This window comes from Typopeltis vanoorti, chromosome 22 (assembly GCF_054136105.1).
Source record: "Typopeltis vanoorti isolate ZY-2024b chromosome 22, IOZ_Tvanoo_1.0, whole genome shotgun sequence".
NCBI classification, from domain to species: domain Eukaryota; kingdom Metazoa; phylum Arthropoda; class Arachnida; order Uropygi; family Thelyphonidae; genus Typopeltis; species Typopeltis vanoorti.
The window spans coordinates 4,887,733-4,911,288 of NC_143570.1; the positions used below are offsets into that span (position 1 = coordinate 4,887,733).

Below are 23,556 nucleotides of genomic sequence, written 5' to 3' on the forward strand. Positions count from 1 at the left end.
GGTATGCAGAGAATGGTCTGCAAGCCCAGAGTGGCTGTACTGGTGAAATCGGATGTAGTCCTTGTGTTCTGAGATTCTGATATTTGCTGTCCTGCCTGTTTGGCCAAAGTAGAACAATTTACAATTGGAAGGGACCTGGTATACACCAGTTGGTCTAGGGTAAGTGGTTGGTCTTTAGTGGAGCAGATAATGGATGCTAATTTTCTATATGGTCTGTAGCAGGTGGTTAAGTCATGTTATTTTAGGATTTTGTTGATTTTTTCCGAGGTGCCTTGGATGTAGGGGATGGTGATGGATTTAGAGTAATCTTTTTTGTGAAGGGGGGTGAAGGTGGGTTGTGGATAACTGGTTTAAGTATTTTTTGGATTTTTTTTTTGGGGGGGGGGGGTGTTGCCATTGGCTGAGAAAGTGTTAAGGATGTGATTTAGTTCAGTGGTTAGAGCTTGATCATTTGAACAGATAAGTTTTGCCTTGTTGAATAGTGTCTTAATAACTCCATATTGTTGTGAGGAGGGGGGGGATTGTTAGTGAATGTATCTCCCTGTATGGGTGGGTTTTCTATAAACTGAGAAAACCAAAGTTCCATCAGGTTGGTAGCTAACTAGTGTGTCTAGGAAGGGGAGGCTATTGTTTTTCTTTTTCTAGGGTTTTGGTAGTTTAAGTGTGTTAAGAAGGAGAGGAGTGTATCCAGGCCATGTGGCCAAATAGCGAACACATCATCAACGTAGCAAAGCCATATGGTAGGTTTTTGTAGGGCTGAGTTTAAGGCTTTCTCTTCAAAAGTCTCCATAAAGAAGTGGGCCAAGGATGGGGAAAGTAGTGAACCCATGGCTGTCCTCTCTATTTGTTTGTAGAATTTTTCCTGCCAAACGAAATCGCCTGAGTTCATTGTGAACTGAAATAGGGCTGAGATATTGGGAGGAAATTTAGCTTGGATTAGCTCTAAGGTTTCTTTGAGGGGGATATTTGTGAATAAGGAGGAGATGTCAAAACTGACCATTATGTCATTACATTAACCAGCGTATAAGCCTTTCAACAAGAATTACGATCATTCACGGAGATTCCTTTGCACGCAAGGCCCGCCATTACAGCAAACTGAAGTTATCCAGACAACTGAATCTTCTGACCTTTCTAAAATGCTGCCAGGATAACCAGGTAATCCCAAATTGTGTAAAATTGAAGCACCGCTTCATTTCACAGAAAGCTCTCCATATCTACAACCGGGCAAGCTAGGCTTTACTTATGGAGCAAATTACCACTATATGCGGTTCCCTAGCTGACATAAACAGAGCTATTTTAGCACAAGAGGATTAGCTTTCAAAGACACTTAATCACGAACTTTGGTCAATTCTACTTGACGTCTCGTGTACTGCAGCAAATAAAGAATTCGAACGAATACGGAGTTGACAGATCAACAAGTTTGATAAACTAAAAAAGAACTTGACATCCAAACAAAAACTACAAACCAACACTGTAGTTAACCTTTCGTCAGTTACCTTGAAGCCTGAAGCACTCAACGCTCTGTCATGTGGTCACAACTTTGCCATTGCTCCTAGGAAATTACTGGCTGAGGAATTCATGATCCAGATTGAACGGGGGATTCGCCACCTTCCAAACCACATCGCCAACGATATTAGATTGGATGTAGCCTGTGTTCTCACAAAAGCAAAACCACCAAAAACCAACATATCCATTAGTGAATACAAGTCACTAAAAGAATTGAAGAAAAAGAAATAGTTATCACCAAAGCAGATAAGGGGAACGCCACTGTGCTACTCAATCATAATGACTACACAGGTAAGCTTAAGGCTTTACTATTAGCTCGAGCTACTTACCTCCCCATGGAATACAATCCCACCAACTCACAAATTAGAGAACTCCATAGGCTCCTTGACGAGGTTACTTCTTGGCCTGTGGAGATTACTAACAGACTAAAACCATATAACTCTAGACCCCCCCCCCCCTGTATATATGGTCTTCCAAAAATACACAAAGGAAATGTGCCATTATGTCCCATAGTGGATGGCATTGATTCCCCCTCTTACAAACTAGCTAAGTATTTAGCCAAAGCGCTCTCACACTATACTGGCAATACACCCTCACACATAAAAAACTCAGCCCACTTCAAAGCCAGTAGAGAAAACCTTACACTCCAACATAATGACATAATGGTCAGTTTGACATCTCCTCCTTATTCACAAATGTCCCCCTAAAAGAAACCTTAGAGCTAATCCAAGCTAAATTTCCTCCCAATATCTCAGCCCTATTTCAGTTCACAATGAACTCAGGCTATTTCGTTTGGCAGGAAAAATTCTACAAACAGATAGAGAGGACAGCCATGGGTTCACCACTTTCCTCACCCTTGGCCAACTTCTTTATGGAGACTTTTGAAGAGAAAGCCTTAAACTCAGCCCCACAAAAACCTACCATATGGCTTTGCTATGTTGATGATGTGTTCACTATTTGGCCACATGGCCTGGATACACTCCTCTCCTTCTTAACACACTTAAATAACCAACACCCTAGAAAAAGTGAAAAGCAATAACCATCCCCCCTCACAACAATATGGAGTTATTAAGACACTATTCAACAGCGCAGAAGTTATCTGACTACCCCCCCCCCCAAAAAAAAGGGGAAAAAAATCCAAAAAATACTTAAACCAGTTATCCACAACCACCTCCCCCACTTCACAAAAAAGATTACTCTAAATCCATCACCATCCCCTAAATCCAAGGCACCTCGGAAAAAATCAACAAAATCCTAAAAAAAACATGACTTAACCACCTGCTACAGACCATATAGAAAATTGGCATCCCTTATCTGCTCCACTAAAGACCAACCACTTCCCCTAGACCTACCTGGTGTATACCAGGTCCCTGTAAATTGTCCTACTTTGGCCAGACAGGCAGGACAGCAAATATCAGAATCTCAGAACACAAGGACTACATCCGATTTCACCAGTACATCCACTCTGGGCTTGCAGACCATGCTCTGGATACCCGCCATAGAATAAGGTGGAAGAAAGCCACAGTAATACACCGCAGCAAGTTCAAATATGAATGACTATTCATGGAATCAGCCTCAGCCCTTAGGAACATGCCAAACCTCAACAAATTTGGGTGCATAAGACTGCCCCAAATTGTGGAAACATATATCAGAAGAACTTCAGCCCAAGGGCCAATAATTACCAATATAGCCCACCAGGGGGACCATCAGGACTTTAGGAAAATGGTAGTTTCCTCGCTTCATTTCTCATTTGCTGTTATGTAGCACTTGCGTGCACCTGTTCTTTATTTTAAGTTCCCAAGAAGATGGCAACGTGACGTTGCCGAAATATCAGAAAGTATTTATTAAAGTTTTTTTTTAATTTATATTTCTAGTGTACGCTGTCAATTCCTTAATATTAGTTATCATGTTTAACCAGCATATAAGTCTTTCAACAAGAATTACGAACAGCTGCCAGGCCACTAAAACCCTTAATCAATAGCATTCATAAAAGGTAGTCTGTATGGGCTCAAAAACAGAATTCATTCTCTCTTTAAGAGCAAGCTGCTAATGCAGCTGTTGAAAATTTTTCCACTTGGTTATACTATAAGTTAAAGATAACAAGAAATTATATACTTGGTTGAATCCTTTATCCAAGTCTAAGCAAACAAAGTTTGCACCTGAAGAATTTTTGGGACTGGGGCAACTTGTATATAGATGCTGATGACTTCACACTAAGGCAAGTGATGTGAAGTCATTAGCTTCTGTATATGAGTTGCCCCAGTCCTGAAAATACTTCAGGTGCAAACTTTGTTTGCTTACACTTAGATAAAGGATAAATTATAAAGTATATAATTATATACTAATATAGCACAAGTATATAATTTCTTGGTATCTTTAATTTATACTACTGCAGCTCTTGTGACTTTATCCTTGTAAGTCTGTAGTCACTTGAAAAAATTTTAAGTTTTAGTGGAAAATAATGTGCTACTTGGCTATAAAATAGTATCAGGTATTTATTATACATTTATTTAATGATGTTTCTCTTTGATAGCGATTTTTTGAGTATAAAGAAATTGACACAAACTATATACATACTCTTATACACTTATGCTTGCATCAGTGTGTTTTAAGGCTGCATATGCAAGTGTTAATTTCTACCACTTCTCAAGCTTACCAGACATCTTTATTGTGTTAGTAAAACTAATCTGCTGTAGAATGTAACGAAGTGATGAAAAAGATATATGGGGATGTCACTTCAAGTACATTAAGAAATTTAAAGGAGTCTGGGACAGACTGACATCTCTGATATTTTTATGATTACAGAATTTCAGGAACTGATATTTTGCAGTAATAATAATAATAAAGATCAGGTCAAGGCATTCTTGAATATTAAAAAAAAATTTAAGTTGTTAATAAAAGAATAACTGTTTCATAAAGACAACTATATTTTAAAAATGAGTTATTTCTTAAAATCTAAAATGTATAACCACCACTTCTGTATCTTAAATGGTAATTAATAAGCTATTCATGTTTCATATTTTTCAGCATTAAAACACCAGATCAGAAAAGAATGTGCTGCTACAGGCAAGAAGATGTTTTATGTAAACATACAGCATTGCCATATACACGACATTGTGAAAGACGTAACCTTTTAAAATCTGTTTTTTTTTGTTTTGTTTTTTTTTTTTAAATTTCATACAGTAACTTATAATTCAAGGTAAAAAAAAAGTGTGTTGTGTAAGTAAATAAATAAAAAACTACCAATACTGCTAAAAGGGGCAGCATACATTTGTATTACAACATTGCATCTAATTTTTTAGACTTAGTGGATGAATGCATATGACCATTCTTTTCTGTTTACTTTAAAAAGAAAAAAAGAAGAAAAAAAAATATATATATATATATTTGAATATTAAGGTTCTAATATATATTATACTTGCTGTGTATATTACTTATGTTTCTTTGTTTTTATATTATGCCATAGTTATATTCATATTATTATTATTTGATGATAATTTCCTTTGTCTTATTGGTTGGAAGAGTGATTGAATAAGAAGCATGAGTATTTGAAATGCCCAGTATATGATATAACGAAAAAGTTTGAGAAGTGGTCATCCATTGTCACCACTTTTCAAACCATTGAATAAACACTAATGTGAAAGAAAGTCGAGATCTAAGTTGGGGAAAAGTATAAAGAGATAGCTGCAGAGTTCCTGCAGTTGACTTGAACTGGCTTTATTTGGACAAATTATAATGAATATTACTTCAATTTTGTTGTAAGTGAGATTGTGTATATTCTGTATGAAGGAATTGCAAGCAGACTGTTATATTAATGGGAATTTGCTGCAAGTAGTCAGTGAAGCTAGGGAGAAGTGTTATAGTAGACAGAAAATTGAAAGGTACATTGCCAACATTGTTCATCACATCAGATAATTGATGTGATGAACCACCTTGGCAGTGTATAATATGGCATTGAATAAAATACTAATATGAAAGAAAAAGAAAGTTACTCTTCTACTTTACAGGGCCTTTATATGACCACAGTTATTATATGCAGATATGCTCACCTTAGTTCCAAGGAGATGGGAGGAGTCACCTGAGAGACTGCAGATGCAAGATGATAACTGGCCTTTGGGATCATGCATAAGAGGATGTATTGAGGAAATGTAGTCTTCAGAGTGTGAGGAATTGATGAAGTAGAGGAGATATAAGTTAATAAGGCAATCTTACAGAAGAGATGCAAGTGAGATTTTGCAGCTTATGGCTAATATAAAACTTTAGAATCCTAGAAGCTGACTAATGGCATGATTAAGATATATGTGAGGTCCCAGTTCTTTTTTTATGTAGTATGTGAGTCCCAGTGTGTGATGAAGAAAGAGTGTGTTTAAAATGGGCTATCATTAGGAGTTGAGTGTATTTTCAGCAAATATATTTAAGTGAGATATGTTCAATATTTAGGCATGAGAGTAAAAGGGGTTCTCCCTTGGTACATCCTTGTACTTCCATAATATGTCCTTATCCATCATCTCCAAACAGGATCACATTTTGGTTTTTGAGCTGTCTTATTTTTTCCAGGCCTTTCCTAGTATCCATGGCATCTTCAGCCTTCAAAAAAAATAATGTTGTTAATGTTCAAGACACTATTGCTTACTTGCTGCTAAAACCATATAAATCACAAATCTGCCCAGACTCTTGAAGTGCTGCTCACATATCTAGCGGTGGTATGCCAAAATCTGTCCTAAAAAGTGCCTGATGTTGCCCCAGAAAAGACATAAGATGATTGACTTCTCTTCTGTAGGAATTTACATGGTCAGTGGTGGCAAAGTTTTTCACCCTGTAGAACAGGTCAGCCCACCAAAGAACATATGCAATTAACAGACAGTACATTAACCTCGATAGTAGTTGCTTCGGTCATAATTTTACAAACAACATTGGCAGTGTTGTGCTGAAATGGCCATCATTCCTTACCTTCTAAGACTAAGAACAAATCATTTACTAGTCAAAGTACATATACTGTCCATCTTCTTGTGATCAGACAACAATTTCATCCAACCTAGTACCTTTCTTTTGTCACATTGCCTTCAGTTGTTCAAGGAAACATTGAGAAATTCTTGCTTTACTCTTAACCTCTTGTCCACACGTGGCAACTACACTCTTTACATTGTAGGTTTTAGAACATTTTTTATGTGCAGTTGATATATATTAAGCTTCAGCTATCATCATACTATTACCAGTATTTATGAATTTGCTGTAGCATGAATTGACTTTGCTACAGTGATACACCGTAGCAAATACAAATTTGAAAGACTCTTTATGGAATCAACCTCAGCCCTAAGAAATTCTCCAAACCTCAACAAATTTGGTTGTATGCGACTGCCCCAAATTTGGGAGGCCTACATCTGCAGACCTTCAGTCCAACGGCCAAGAACACCTACTTAGCCCACTAGAGGGCACCATCAGGACTGTTAGGAGAACAATAGCTTCATCTCTTCATTCCCAGTTTCTGTGTTGTAGTGCCTATGTGCACGTAACTTTTGTAAGTTCCTCTAGAAAATGGCAACGTGACGTTGCCGAAATATCGGAAAATATTTATTAAAGTTTAATTTAATTTATATCCTTAACTACGTTGTTCTATTCCTTAAGTGTTTTAAGAGGTACGAATGATTTGAAAGGAAATAAAATGGAAATGATAGAAGACCTGAATGAATTGTTTGAGGTAGCAAAAGAAAAGAGAGAGAGAGTTAGAATGATTAGTCTTTTGCCACGGTATGATAGTGAAATGTTTAAAAGGAGGGCCATAATTGTGAATGACTTTATGTGTGGGTTATGTATGACGAGTGGCGTGGAATTTGTTGATGTGTGGAGTGAGTTTGATGGGCAAAAGGATCTATATAAGATGGATGGCCTGCATTTGAATAGTTATGGTGTAAGGAGACTTGAGAAAGTGTTGCTGAATGTGATGGATGTGCAAATTCAGTGAAACTAGATTTATTAAGGGGGAGGTAGATATACAGTCCTTAAGGAGGCAATTGAATGTATGAATGAATATAATATGCCCGAGGGAATAAGGACAACAACTCCGAGTGGGATAGTTAATATAAGGCATCAAGTTAGGGTTGGGACTAATTGGGGTCTTAAATTCATGTAGACTAATGCTAGGAGTATTAGGAACAAGAAGGAAGAGTTTTTGGCCATGGTTGGCACTTCCAGACCACAGGTTATTGGTATTAGTGAATCATGGCTGACTGTAGATGATATAGCTAGTGGGATTGAATGTGATGGGTATAATGTGTTCAGGAATGACAGGGAGAATAAAATAAAAGAAAAGAATACAGGATTGGATAGATGAAAATGGGATATTGTATGGGGGACAACATGGTTTTGTGAAGGGTAGATCATGCCTCAGTAACTTGCTCACGTTTTATAACACAGTGATGACTGAACTGGATAGGGGTAATGGGTTTACAGTGATACTACTGGACCTTGCCAAGGCCTTTGACAGGATACCACATGGAACCCTAATCAGTAAACTGGAGCAGATGGGGATAGATATAGGGTTGGTGAGATGGATAGGAGGGTGGTTGAAGGAGAGATACCAGAGAGTGGTTTATGCAGGAGTGGAGTCTAAAAGACGGCTTGTGACTAGTGGTGTGCCGCAGGGCTCTGTTCTTGGACCACTGCTTTTCAATTTGTTCATCAATGATATAGGAAAGGATTTGAGAGGAAGTGTTCACTTGTTTGCTGATGATGCAAAGTTGGGTAGAGCAATTGTGAGTTCACAGGATGTCAAAATTTTACAGGATGATTTGGATAGTTTGGAGGACTGGGCTAGGAAAAATGGATGTCAATATAATCTGGCAAAGTGTAAGGTTATGCACTTTGGGGTGAAAAGAATAGCAGCAGTATATCGCATTGGTGGAACTGTATTCCAGGAGATTGATGAGGCCAGGGATTTGGGAGTGTTCGTGGATAGGGAATTGAAGTTTAGGGGGCACATTGCAAAAGTGACTAAATCAGCTCATCAAATCACTTGGCTTCTGAAAAATACTTTAACATGCAGAGACAAACTAATTTCAAATTACTGAAGGGTTTCTATAAGATCGATCCAGAAGATATTTTTGAAAATTTGACTGGTGGTGGGAGGACTAGGGGCCATGCATGGAAGTTGGGCAAGAGCGTGTTTGACAAGGGTGTTAGAGCTAGGTTTTTTACTTGGAGAATGGTGAATGAGTGGAATAAGCTTCCAGAATGTTGTGGGTGATACGACTGTGAATGAGTTCAAGGCAAGGTATGATAGATATTGTGTCAGTGTCGAATAGTTGTTCTTGACATGATGTTAGGGTCTCCCTCGATGAGTCTGTCTACTCCTTGCAGTTGCCCAGAACAATAATAATAATAATAGCTTAATCATCGTGGTATTCTATGAAATTCAACAGCTGTTCTGTCAAATTAACAGCCTTCATTCAGACATTTTTTTCCTGTTAGATCTCAAACTGCACTGGTATTAAAGGAAATGAGATTGTGGATGCGGTTGCTAGGGATCTAAGTATTGTTTGTCGGTCCTCTATGCAGACTTCAGTCAGACAACATAACGAAAAATTGAGCGATGGCACTAATCATGGGAGGAAGAGACTACAAATAAATTGAGATTATGCCTGACATCAAAAATGCCAGTCCAGTCTGCATAAGAACTAAAGATTTTTTTATTGACTTCAATATTTGGTCCTTTTATACTAAATATGAGACATTTTATTGGACCATGATTCTTTATAAATATATGTATATAATCGTCTCCCAGCTAAAGATTTTTTTATTGACTTCAATATTTGGTCCTTTTATACTAAATATGAGACATTTTATTGGACCATGATTCTTTATAAATATATGTATATAATCGTCTCCCAGTTTCGCCAGCTTGAGTCTGTCTGGCTTCTTCAGGATGAGAATGGTTACACTAACATTAAATGCTAAAACAGAAGAATGCAGTAACGACATTAAAATCAAATCAAATAAAAAAAATTGAAAATACTTAATGATACTTGACATTAAGAGCATAGAGCATGGGGACTTAGTTATTGTTAGTAGATCGCGTTTTATAGTTTTTCGCAAAATTGCGTTCTGCTGAACATAGTGAATTTATAAAACTTTTCCAAATGTCTTTTAATATCATGCCTTGATTTCTATTGAGATTTTCTCCCGTCTGGAGTACCACTGCAGCTTCTTTAAAGTTTCCACATCTGAAATCTTCTTCAATATATGGCATGGAGCTGTTGTCCCAATCGATGGAATGGTTCGAAATCGAGAAGTTGTAAGCTAATCCTGAGGTGTCTGTTCTATTGTTGTTGACATCTCCTACATGTTCTTTTTTTTGGAATTCTATGGCTTCGTGATGTTTGGCCTATATAGTTCAGTCCGCAGGAACATGGGATGTTATATACACCTGCATACTTGTAGAAGGTGATGCAGTCCTTAGGAGATCTTAACATGTGCTGTGTAGTTATAATAGGTTTGAAGGCAACCCTGATTTTTGCTATTTTCATTGAGACTGAGCCAGCAAAAGGTATGATGATGGACGATATATACTGCGTCACTTGAGGTTGTTGCTGTGGGCTGTTTCTATAGAGAATCTTTTGAATGATATTTTGTGAGTAATCATTTTTGGATAGAGTTTTTGATATGAGCGAGAGCTCATCAAGCAGATCTTTTTCTTCTGTGATGATATTTGTTTCTCTTTTTGTGCATATGTATGATGCTAAGTTTTTGTGCATAGTGATGAGTAGATTTAAAGTGAAGATAACGTCCAGTGTCTGTAGGTTTGCAGTAGATTGTGAGCTTTATTTATCCATTATCTTATCTTTTTAATAGCACATCCAAAAACGTTATTTGATGGTTATTTTCCAACTCTAATGTGAACTTAATTTTTTGGTGGAAGGAATTTATTTTTTGAAGAAACTCAGTCCTTAAGAGATCTTAACATGTGCTGTGTAGTTATCATAAATACCAAAGATTACATAACGAAGATCGGTGTTTTAGATTCTGACACATCTACCTATAATATATTAGATGTAGATCCAACCATGAAAAACCACAAAGAGACCAATCTCTTAATACATAATATGACTAGATGGCCTCAAGCATTACAAAAAATATTGTATACAGATAAAACATCTCATAGGTGCAGGATTTCAGATCTGTGTCTGTTCTACATGTTGCTTCCATGGCCACTATACAGCTGAACTGGTAACCATCATTCTTACACTTTCTTCACTTGTTTTCTGTTTCAAGAGCAGCAACTGCCCTGTATCCATATTCACTGCAGTGAATGAACATACCAAACCTACTTCTTCTCTTCCTTTTTTATCTCACCTACCTTCCATCTTCTGAAATAGCCTTCCTCAAGTATTTCAAACAATTACAACCTGCAATTTTCAAGAAAAAAATGTCAGTAAACTTCTTTCTCAATATTAACCTGCAGTCCACACATGATGCACCTATAGGTCCTTGAACTTCTTGTGTATAGGATTGGAACAAAAAGGAAAAAAAAACTCAGCAGTTATCTTATACATTCTCTCTTAATGAAGGATGGTCAAAAGTATTCAAGCACTAGAAAGTTTATTTTTCACTTGGTTAGAGTATAATAAATTTAGTTTTATCCAAGTGTGAGCAAACAAAGTTTGCACCTGAAAGTATCTTCAGGACTGGGGTAAGGTGGTACAACACCAGGGCACTCCTTGCAAAGGTGGAGCAAGCTACCAACACTCCTATCTCAGTATCTCCCATAATGCAAAACACATCTCCTTGCGGATATGTCTAATGTTATGCATTAAGGGAAGGCCACAACCCAGACTAGTTTCAACCTTATTGGGGTAGAATGGAAGTTCATGTCTCTCATCATTGGCCTTTGGAGAATAAAGCATGCTGAGGATCAGCAGACAGTAAGAGAGGAGGATAATGCAAGATAGAGTAGGATAGTAGGAGGTAAAAGAGGCCTCAGTCAACCTGTTTAGCCATTTTAGGCTAATTGGTCTGTAACACAATCTCAGTTTATCTATTCAAAAAAAAAGATTAACCATAAAATTTTGTCTAAAGTTTGCATATAAATTTATCCAATTTAATGATTTAATCAGGTGTCTATGGAGGATATCCGTTGACCCTGTTTTGGAACAGTATTTTACAGTTTAAATGTTTGTTCGTAATTTTTGTTACTAAGTATAATATCCTTATTTGTATTCCGGGTTATTAAAATTTACTGCTGTTATTGAAAATCTAAGGACTTATGGTCCAAACTGGATATATAAATTTACCATAATTTTTTTTTTTTTCCAGAACTTAAGGTCCGGACTAGATTATTTTTTTTTTTATGACTTAAGGTCTGGTAAGTTGAAATGAATAAGAACGTTTTGAAGAACTTGCAGACCTGGTACCATTGGGACTTAAAATGGGGTAGAATCTGGCCCGGGAGATGCCACTCACAGGGAGCGGCACTGCCTCGCTGTAAGCCTTCGCAGCCCGGTTTCTCAGATCTACCCCCCCCCTTATTTGGAGTAAGAGAATTCATGCCAGCGAAAGCTTTGTGGCGAGGAAGGACAGAATAGTTATTACTTTTCCTATGGAGAGTTAGGTGGAGTTTTGTAGATTCTAAAGATATATACAGGGCTTGATGCATCCCTGTATGAGAAAGCATATTTTCGGTGGTTTGCAGTATTTGTTCACAAATTTAAAGTCTCCTAGTAAATGTCTCTCTTGCGCAAGAAATTTAGGTAGATAGAAAAAAAAACTTTCCTTATTCTTGCGTACATTAAATTTGCATCCTGTACCTGGGATTTTTTCCATACCTTCCAGATGTGATACTTTAAGACGTTAATTAAGAAGATAGCGAACTTTTGGGTCTTGTTGACCGGTGGAGGGAATTGTAGACGTACGACCTCTTCTAGTGACAGCATCGGGATTCCCAATGCTGTGCTCAGTCTTTGCCAGATGCGTTGTGCTGGTGGGCAAAAATAAAAAAAAAAAAAAATGCTCCACCATTTCGACGCCTCGGCAGACATCACAGAAGAGGTCGCACGGAATGGGTACATGCATGGATTTAACCTGTTTCACCGGGAGCCGCCCTTAGGCTATTCGCCAGGTGAGATCCCAATGAAAAGGCTGTCCCCAGCTATTTTTAATGTTTCTAAAAAGAATTTCATTGTTGGTCCTGAGATTTGGTGTATCACACCTGGAGAGTTGGAAGAAATCCCAGTATACTGCTTTGGGTTTGTGTGTGTGAGGATTTTTGTTCCTTTGTCTCTGAGTGTTGTGAGCGATTTCACTAGTGTGCGGTACCACTTGGGTACAACCCTTGCGTGGGGTCCAGCATAGTCCGTGATCCCAAAGAGGGGGAGGAAAAATCCTATAAAATATCTAATGAGGAGGCCTGAAGTGTGGTTTGAGTTTAAGGCCTTCTGTACGGTTTTGAATGTGTTTGCATGGAGCAGGCTTTTGAGATCGGGCAGAGCATACCCCCCCCCCCCCCTTTTTTTTCATGTTTTAGTTGTAGGTATTCTTTTTTTACCTCGTGTTTTTTCTCATTCCAGAAGAAATCTATGAGGTTTTTTGATAATTGATTTTCTTGTAGCAGTGTGATGCCTGTGATGTTGACTGTGTGCATCAGCATTGGGGTAATGATTGTTCTTATTACTGTGGCTCTGCCATAAAAGGAGAAAAAGGTTGGTTTGAACAGCTTTATCCTTTCCATGCTTGTTTCCTGTAATTTTTGAGTTGGTAATGCTAGGATCTCAGAAAACGGAATGCCTAGTATTGTTAGGGGCTGCGTATGCAGCGTTAAACCATAGGGAAGTCCAGTGTTATGGAAATTTCCAAAAGTTGATTTTAGTTTTTTGTGCGTTAACTCGGACACCACTGACTAAGCTGAAGTTTTGCAGTATGTCAATATAGATGCATATGGACTCAGAATCTCTGAGTGTAGCCACTACATCGTCTGCATATGCCACTATTTTGCATTGTCTGGAGACTTGGGGCAGTGGAATACCGTTAATTGCAGGGGTGTTCTCAATTCTGTTGATGAGGGGTTCCAATGCTAGAGAAAAGAGGAGGGGGCTTAGCAGGCAGCCTTGCCTAACCCCTCTCTTTATGCGGATCGGTTCTGTCAGAAACCTATTAATAGACAGTTGTGTCGAGGCCTCTGCGTACATATTTTTAATTGTACGCCGAAGTTTCGGCCCCACACCTATTTTTTTGAGGGTGTCCTGCAAGTACATGTGGTTGACGCTGTCAAATGCTTTTTCCAGGTCTGTGGAGAGAAGTGCCAGGGGGTATTTTTTTTCCTTGGCCAGTCTGATTAGGTCACTTAACAAAGAAGAGATTAAATTCCATAGATCTACCTGGGATTCCATAGACCTGTGAGCTTGTTATTATATTTTCTATTTCGCCCTTAATGCACGTGCAGATAATTTTTGCGAAAATCTTGTAGTCTAAGTTGGTTAAGGAGATCGGACGCCAGTTATTTGACAAAGTCCGATCTTGATCTTTCTTGGGGATAAAGATTGTATAGCTCTTAACGAATTCCTCGGGGATGTTTCCCAAAGTGAGGAATTCGTTGAAGATGTTTACTAATGCTGGCAATGCAAAATCCCAGATAGATATATAGAATTCTATCCCTAATCCATCTAGCCCTGGGGTCTTTTTTGTCTTCATTGTTTTGCACGTTGCCTTTATTTCCGCCGCAGTTATTAGCCTGTCATGCAGGGCACTAAGATGATCAGGAAAACGTTTGACGTCCCACTCGTTGAAGTCATCCGTGCCCTGCTGGTCAGAGAAGATGCCGAGATACTGCTGATGAAAATGACGGAGTATTTCATGGGTTGAGTTTAGAATCTGACCCTTCTCTTCGATCTGGTAAATCGTTCTCTCGTCATTTGCTGCCACCCCGTTGTTGATTGTAAAATGCGGCGGAAGGCGTTTCCAAATTTCTGAGATAGAGTCTCGTTCGAAAGTCGAGGTCCTCGACTCTACTCTGCCGCTCTTGCTGCAGCTCTATTTCTACTTGTCTGATAAGATCTCCGCAGGGAACTCCACTCCGTTCATTTTTCCGGTACCAGCCGAGTTCCCTGTAGAGATCCCTCAGCCATTTACATTGTTGGTAGGCCCTTTCGCATCCACAGTTTTGAAACAGTTCCTTAGCCTGCCACTTGAAGCACAGCCAGTTTTCCCAGTCCCAGTTGGTGTTTGTCCATCTGTCACAAAGGTTCTGTAGCTGGTCGCTAAAAAGACTGGGAAAGGTAGGAGGTAGCCTCCAAGGACCTCTGGGAGTGTGATTTTGAATATGACCATTTTGTGGTCTGTTGACTTGTGTACTGCGGTGTGACGTATCCTCTGAACATGTTGTTCCAAGTTTTGAGATACGTATACCCTGTCTAGTTTCGTCGATATCTGGCTGCAGCACCACGTTGTCTCTACTTTGGATGGGTTATTCCGCCTCCAGACATCAACGAGATCAAAGTTTACACAACATCGTTTTAAGGCGGTAATGCCGCCAGTTCCAGTATTTGCATTCCCGCCCACTTTGTCTAAACGTGTGTCTTCCACACAATTCCAATCTCCGGCTACTCTGAGGTGGTCTGCTCCCAGGAGATAGTTTTCAAGGGCAGAGAAGAAACCATTTCTGTGGTATGGGTTGTTCGGGGCGTAAATTGCAACAAGCCGGATGGTACGGCCACCGTACTTCCAGTCCACCGCTACTAGACATCCTGTGGTGTCTTTCTGGACGTTGAAGAACTCCCCCCGCGATTTGGGGCGGAATTAGTATCCCCACCCCTTGCAAGTGCGCGTTCCCGAAGCACCAGTAGCTGGTGACTGGGTAGCTTCCCGAGAAGTTCTCCACGTCCCAATGCTTATAAAAATGGGTTTCTTGTATCAGGAGGATATTAATTTTGTGCGTTAACATTAGCCTCCAGACAGTGCTTTGCGCAAAAGGGTTGCGTAAAGAAGTCCGTTAGTGTTTAAAGTGGCAATTTTAAATTCCATGTTGATGTTTAGAAGAAGGGGGGGGTTGTTATCTGTTCATGGGTCTACATAAACCACATCCGATTCTCCATCGTAGCTGTTTGGACTTTTTGCCTCGAGATCAATACAGAGGTTGCCTAGAAAGTCCATATCCATGGCGCTAGAAGCGTCCGTTCTGTGGATATGTGGTTGGGGTTCTGCAGGTTAGTCCGCTACCGGGGGTAGGTTTCCTGGCATTGTTACGGCCTCGTCGAAGGGCTCTGTGCCTGTTGCTCCACATTGGCCTATAATTTGGGAGTTATCCATTTTGTCCTCCGATGACAGTAGGCTGCTTTGTTTAGCTTTTTTCTTTTCCTCTGTCTCTATGTCTCTTGTGCGCTTTGTTGGAGTGCTGATCGCGACCATTTCATCCTCCTTCCTGTGTGTATCAATTTTTCCCATCTCGTTGTTGGGGTTTTTTCCCTTCGTGTGGCGGGTTTTCTTGGGTATTTTACCCACTGGGATTTTTGTGAAGGCTGTGTTCTCTGCTGTTCCCCCTCTTGCAGCCTGTTGGGGGAGCTTCGGGAAATCGTTCCCTGATAAAGCCTCAGGTTTTCCAATGGGTGTAGCCCTGACCGGTGTTATGGTCCCTCCAGTTACTTCTGCCTGTGTCCTGTGTGGGCATGTGTCAACTTTGTGAGTCGAGTCCCCACATTTAAAACACGGTGCTGTGCAGCTTTCTAGTTTGTGCTTCGGTGATCTGCAGTTTCTACATTGTGTTCTCGGGCATTCTGCCCCGAGGTGTTCACCAGAGTTACATCAAAAGCACAATCTTTTAACACCTGGGTAATTGACCATAACCCTGGTTTGGCCCAAGTAAACGAAGTTGGGAACTTCTTTCTCCATATCTATCTGGATTTCTACTTCTCCTGTTTTCCAGCCTTTGATATCATAAATTTTCCCCCATTTACCAAAGAATTTCCTGATGTCGGCTTCTTTTTCCAGGTATTCCAGGGGAAACCTGTCTATTTTTAATGTTTTGCATAGGGTCCCTACTACAAAAGGCCTCATTGTTTGTCCTGAGCATGGGAAACCGTTTAATAGTTTCCTTCTTGTTTGGTCGTCTTTAACCACTATTTGAAATCCCCCCCCCCCGGGTACGGTGTGAAACCGTATATGTTCTCTGCCCCTACTTCATTAATTAGCGCTCTCGCCAACGCCCGCTTCTGTATGGACTGGTTGACCTCGATACCGAGAGTCCTGGTTCTGGGCAGAAAGGATGTCATTGTTAATGTGAAATCCTAACTATTATCGATAGGGAAAAAAAAAGAGAGATGTTAGCAAGGGCCAAAGTCGAGAAATGCCGAGCATTCCTCGTCAGTAAATACGCGCGAAACAAAGGAAAAGACAGAAAAAAGAAAGGTCTTACCAACACTGGAGTACTTCTATGGAACAGGTGCATGAAGCTCTGAAATCCGTCTCCGCAATCTGGATCTCCTAGTCGACTGCAGGTCCAAAGGATACTACTTTTGCCTCCGGCTGGAATCCGCTGCTTTCTGTTGTTGTCATGGTGATCCTTACAGGTAGTAGTGCAACTACAAAGCGTCTCTTCTGCTATACTTGACCTTGAACCTAGCCTTGAGGTCTCATCAGTGGGAGCCAGGCAAGGCCGCAGGACTGAAATACAAGCTCTCTCTCGGGATCTGGTAACTGGCAATGGCACCTTCGTTGTAACAGGACGGGAACAGGAGCTCTCTCGGGTTCTGGTAACTGGCAGGTCTCATCAGTGGGAGCCAGGATTGAGGTCTCTTCAGTGGGAGCCAGGCCCGAGTATAGATACCAGGCAGAAGCATTAGCAGGTCATCTCTACCTATAGGAGTTGCCAAATGGTGTGCCACCCTTTTTTAATAAATTACTCTGGATTTAGAGTAAGTTGTACCATCTTACCCCAGTCCTGAAGATATGTGTCTAATTAGCTGAAATATTTTTTACGTTTCCTATAGGTTCTCCATTGAGATTGCAGCTGCATAAAGCAAAGAGATGTTCGATATCTCTGATTCTGATACCAGGTTTAATGCCATTTTCTTTTATAATGCAATCCATATAGATGAGGTAATAACGGACATAGTGCAACCTTGTCTTACACCTGATTTTACATCAAACGTAAGTCAGCAGTTCCTTCAATTCTAACTGCTGACTTACGACTTAAATATAGACTAGGTATCATCCTGTATAATGTTCCATTTCCCTGGCCACTTTGTTGGATGCCTTTTCTAGATCTACAGAACTTAAGTTCAGATCTGTGTTATATTCCCATGATTTCCTAACTGTTTGTTGTTAAGTGAAAATCTGATCTTGACAGCCTCTTTTTGGCCTGAGCTCACTTGATCTTCTCTTCTGCAATTTTTCTCAGTCTCTTAAGTATGCTTGCATAAATATTACCAGGAACACTTACCAGAGTTGCATTCAGCTTTATTTCCCTTTTTATAGTTGGGTAGTATGAGAGTTCTACTTCATTCATCCTGATTTCAACTTCTGGCTTTTCTACTTCACGTATTGATATGTACTACTCTGGTTTGTATTCCTCTTAAATCTTTTGTACTATTGTTCTGTCATTACTTCTTTCATGTAACAGTCTTTCAAAGTAATTATTCCAGACATCCAGAATATGTTACCTTCAGTTTTCATGTCACCTTTATCATCTTTGATTCCATTTTCAGTACTCTTTTCTCCATTTTCAAGCTTTTTTTAGTAGCCTCCAGAACATTTTGCTACCTTCCTGATATTTATTTTCTATATTCTTATCAAAGTCTTCATATGGCATTAGTTTATCTGCTTTTACAGATAGCTTAGCTCTTACATTTTTCTCTGTATTTAAGGTGTCTGCCAACATATTTGCTAAGAGCATTCAATATATTCTTTTTTTTTCCCCTTTTCCAGGACTATTACTTTAACGTCTTGTGTCTGCCGTAGTGCTCTTATTTTTCTGTCCTTGCAGACCACTTCAACATATGCCTCCTTGGATGAATCAGGAATCAGTGAATGTTTTCTTCAGACATGGTCATTGAGACTCCAAGTTGCAGGTCTTGTTTTTGAAATGTCTTATTTTGAATAATGCTTGTATAGTTGAGTCTATAGCTTACCTGTAAAAACTGCTCAACTTTATTTCTTTTAAAAACTTCCTTACACATTGTTTGCTTCAGTGTGATATTCATTTTTATCCTGTTGAAAATTAAGTGATGGTCACTTCCAATTACATATCCTATGTATATGCTTGTATCCTGAACCAGCATGAAGATATCACTATCAACAGTAACATAGTCAGTGAGACTTTCTTATTTTGTGTGTCTTCTCTCCACATGAACTTGTGAATCTTTATGTTGGAATATGGCCAAAAATTTAGACATCATTGGGGCCTGGTTGGAAGAAAATAATATATCTTTCTTGCATATGATATAGAATGATATAGTTACAAGAATAGAATGTAAATGCTACTGTATTTTCATTAAGGCTGGAGGTAATAGGACAGGAGGTGGGATAGTGCTGCTAAGTGATGAACTACAACCAACAAAATTAGAAATTAAACAGAATTTTAGATCTGGGGGAGGATGGTTCAGTTGAGGCTTCTGGTGTGAGATAGAAGCCAATAGGAAAATATATTGTTGGTTGTTTCTGTAGACCAGAGAGGTGTATTGGCAGATTTGCACAATTATGGAAGACTATAGATCCCAACAAGCACCGATTTTGTTCTGTTTTCTTGAAGTCAACTGCCTGCTCTAATGACTTGAAAAATTCCTCTGCTCCCTCTTAATAGAACTTTCTGTGGGACTCATAGGTATAAATCATTTCATTGTCCATTTCTCTATTTTGAAGTTTTCCCACATAACTCTACTTGAAATTGCCTTCTAATCATGAAGTTTATCTTCATATTCCCTCGATGAGTCATTGAACTCCCTGGAGGTGTTATGTTATGTAATAATAATAATTTGGTACTGAATGCTATCACTATTCCTTCCTTTCCTTGATCATTGTTACCCAAATATAACATTATATGCATGTTATTTAGTAGGATCTCACCTATTTTTGTCTCAGCAATGTGAATTGTGTCCACGTGGTACTTTTAAAATGCTTCGAGTTCAATTTCCTTTCCATTAGTACTCTTTATGTTGCTGGTTCCTATCTTCATTTCTTGTGATGTTGAATTTGTTTCTTTCTCTTTTAGATGTTGAATTGGAGTTTGTTCCAGTATCTGACTTTTCATGTTTGCCCTTGTTCTATGATGAAAATAATGGGGACCTTTTATTATTATTATTATTTGACACCTCCAGGGAGTCCAAGGACTCATTGAGGGAGGGCAACTGCTCTACAACTCCGTCTCCACCATTCATTCACCAACTGACAGCTGCAACTACACCAACTCCATCTACTGCTGCCCACAACTGCTATTCGCAAACTAAAAGAATAGGAAAATTCTTACAGTGGAACTGTTGCTGCCAAAATTTTAATGATATCAAGGTTCTTCTGTAGAAACAGAAATCTGTTTTTGTGTTCTGGAGACGTATTAACAACCCAGTTAGAATCCCAGCTTAAGGCATTTCATTATTATTTGTAAGAATAGAACTGGAAATGGACCTGCTCATGTAGGAGTCATTGTCCTTGTAGGAATCATACCCCCTAAAGCATATCCAGCCAATCCCACCTGTCAGTGGGATTTCTTTTTTAAATCCCACGGTGGGATTCAAACCCGCAGCCTTTTGGTTAGAGAGCGGATATGCTGTTCATTCGGCCAACCATGCAGGCTTTTAATCCATTTTTTAATATGTTTGTAATCCATATACTGGATACTTTTTATGCTGTTTATTTATCTCTTTTTGTTGCTCAACAGGATATAACAGGATGATACCTCAGCCAACATGAAATCTCATGTTTATTTCTGGTTTAAGGCAGCAGGAGTACAATTTGGTCAGCTAAATCCCAAATTGTCAGGCCATCCTCATTTGTTAAGTACTTTATGGATGCCTACTAACGGGGCACACCATGCAAAGGTTAGGATTGAACATTAGGTCAGAAGCCCTAGTTGGTTCTCTGCATTCCTTAAAGGCAGTGTGGAGGTCTCCTTCCAGTTATCTGACTTTGACCCTTAATCAACCCTAAATCAATTTATAAAATTGCATTTAGCCAAATTTATGTTTTGGTTTATTTTTTGTTTTTAATCCAAATACTGGATATTATCTACTGTTTATTTATCTCAGGCTTTTTTTTGGGGGGGGGGGGTAGCATGATTGGTTTTTGTCAGAGAAGAATTGCATTTAAAACTATGAATACTCCAGTTAGAATTTTATTGTATTCCGATGTATGATGATAATTAACTGCTCTACATAGTAAGTAGGCTTCGGTCATCTGATATTTTATCCATTACCTAGGTCCATTCACAAATGTTAATACTCATAATTTCCATTATAAATTTATGTTTTCAATACTTGATGCCTACTTTCTTTGGATTTAAAAGGCATTAATGGATAATATTTTATTTTACTTGCTAATTTGATTATTAAGTTTGCCTTATTAAATTTATGTCTTAGCCTGTCTTTAGTAAGTACTGCAGATGTAGGAAATTTATGAAAGTTTTCAAATGCTAGCTCTAGTATGAATGGTCAGTCTTTTTCTGTTGCATGTAAACAAGTGATTATATAGTGCAATAGAAGCATTACTCTTTAACTGAAAAGTCTTCAGTGTTTATGATTGAATTGAAAAACCTCTCTTAATGATGATGATGATGAAAAGCGATGTTTTATAATATGGCTTTTCATCGTTTCTTAAGTAGTCATATTTAGAGGATCAGTAAAAAAAAAAAAATAATAATAATAAAAGACATTTTCAGTATTCTGGATTTAGTGATAGAAAAGATCATCTCAGAGATTGTTCTGTACTATTTTTGTTTAAGTGACAACTGATTTTTCCTCTGAAAGGAAGAAGAAAATTGTATATCCCAATCTTTTCTTTGTCTTACCCCTCCATGTGGAGTACCTCTTCATAGTAGAAAGAACCTCCCAATGATTGTTCTGGCCCATTTCATTTTTCTTTCTTTCTTTCTTTTATACTTTCTTTCCATATTCTTTGTTCTGCTACCCATGTTTTTTACTATCTTCTCTTCCAGACCACTATTGGATCATTTTCCCTACCCCTTGTTTGCCATGCTGCTTGATACATGGGCATCTGGAAATAGGGGGGGGGGGGGGGCTTAATGGTAGTCGTGCATCACTTTGGTCCTAACTTTGGCAAGATGGAAGGGCCTGGGCAGGATTGCAAGGAACAACAGGAATTTGCAGTAAGTCTCCTTCCATATAGTCTGAGGCAGGGCCTAAGGCTTCCCGCAGTGCTGGCATTGCAGCTAGGGAAACCTTGGTGTTTCACTTCCAAGCATATTTATTGCTTGCTAGATGGCAGGTGTCCATGTGTGACTCTGTGGTGGATGAAGATCTCTGGCACCAAATCAAAAAAATTCCCTTTGAATATGAACTTTTCACACTCAAATTTTTCAGAGATAATCCATAGATATACCATTTGATAACAGAAATAAGATGCAATAAACATTTGACACAAATATAAATATACTGTTGATTCTCATCATTCATGCAACATATGACAAGATAATAGGGAAAACATCACCCTTCTCGATTCAGAAGAATTAGCAGGATCTCCTAAAACAATTTAAAAAAAATCTAGAGGGAATATCAGTTATGGTAATACCTCATTAAAATCCATTCTTCTAGATGTGCGATAGCACAATGAGATCTCCTTCATGTTCCAGATGGGACTATATGTTCAGAGTTTAAAGATCAAGAAATATGACAGGGATGAGGTTCATCTTAATACTTAGGGATGATTGTTTTGTTCTGCCCAGTGATATCATCCTTACTTTTGACACATCCACACCTTCAACATCAGTAAAATCAAGCTATCACCACTGTTTTGTTGGGTTCTACATCCCTAATCCACTAAGATGCTTTAAATGTCAGAAATATGGGCATCCAAACTTCCTGTTTTGGCATTATAATTTCTGCCCAATGTGGTAGTACAGAGCATGATAATAATCTTGCTCTGCAAAGAAACCTAAACGTTTCAACTGTAAGGGAGACTATCTAGCCTACTTTCATGCTACCAACAGTGCAAGGAGGAAAAAGAAATATAGAAGATGAAAACTGAACAAAATATCTCATATCAGGGAGCAAAGAGGAATCTAACCGCCACCCAGCTGTCCTGAAATTTTCTTATGCTGAGAAGGTGGCACTCCGGAGGAACTCTAGTCAACACAGAGAGGAAATGGATACTTTTGTATTATTCATTATATATTTACCAGTAAACGACAAACCAACAAGTAGCCTGCTATCACTCTGCAGTCAAGAAGAATAGCATATCCCCTTTCGTTGTCAAAACCTATTTCAGATCCTATCTAGAAGAAACATTTATAAGGATCTTTTCAATTAATGGTGAGTTAGCTGGTCTGATGTCATAAGTGATAGGATTTCTCCCCTTTTTTCTTCGTAAAACAGAAAAACAGTCTGGAGAACATGGTTGAAAAATATAATGCTAAATGACCACAATCAGTTGAAGTTCAGAAGAACATGAGATTCCAAGTTCATCTGAATGCTTACTGTGAATGTATAACATAAAGAAGAATAATAAATATATGTCACCCCAAAATGCCATCTAAATTTTTACTAATTCTATAGTTCAGAAATCATTTGCTACAATTCACTGAATGAAGTCTTCATCATTGTTGTACAATATGTCAGTATACAACAGTATGTTAAATGACTCTGAAAAAGAGAATCTATCTCTATGATGGTATTTCGTTCTCCAGGTTTTTTTTTTTTTTTTTTTTTTTTTTTTTAACATTCAAAAAAAATGTTTAAACAGGATATATATAGCTTCATTTGGGGTGCATTTGTATAGTCTCCGTAATTTGCTAAAATGAATTCATTTGAGGAGCATTTAATGGTATGATTTAATATAATTGACCTTGGGATGGGGAAAATAGTGATGTGTTGTTCAAACTGAATTTTTACAATTTATGTTCTATTA

General features: G+C 38.6%; 1 protein-coding gene across 1 annotated transcript in view; it reads left to right on the forward strand.

Moving 5' to 3' along the window:
- Window positions 1-23,556, forward strand: part of l(3)L1231 (zf-C3Hc3H domain-containing lethal (3) L1231) — a 281,991-nt gene that overhangs the window by 177,937 nt on the left and 80,498 nt on the right. Inside the window, exon 4 of the mRNA XM_090412243.1 lies at window positions 4,534-4,631. Within this exon, the coding sequence (XP_090268369.1) occupies window positions 4,534-4,631 (98 nt within the window). The remainder of the gene's footprint in view (window positions 1-4,533; window positions 4,632-23,556) is intronic.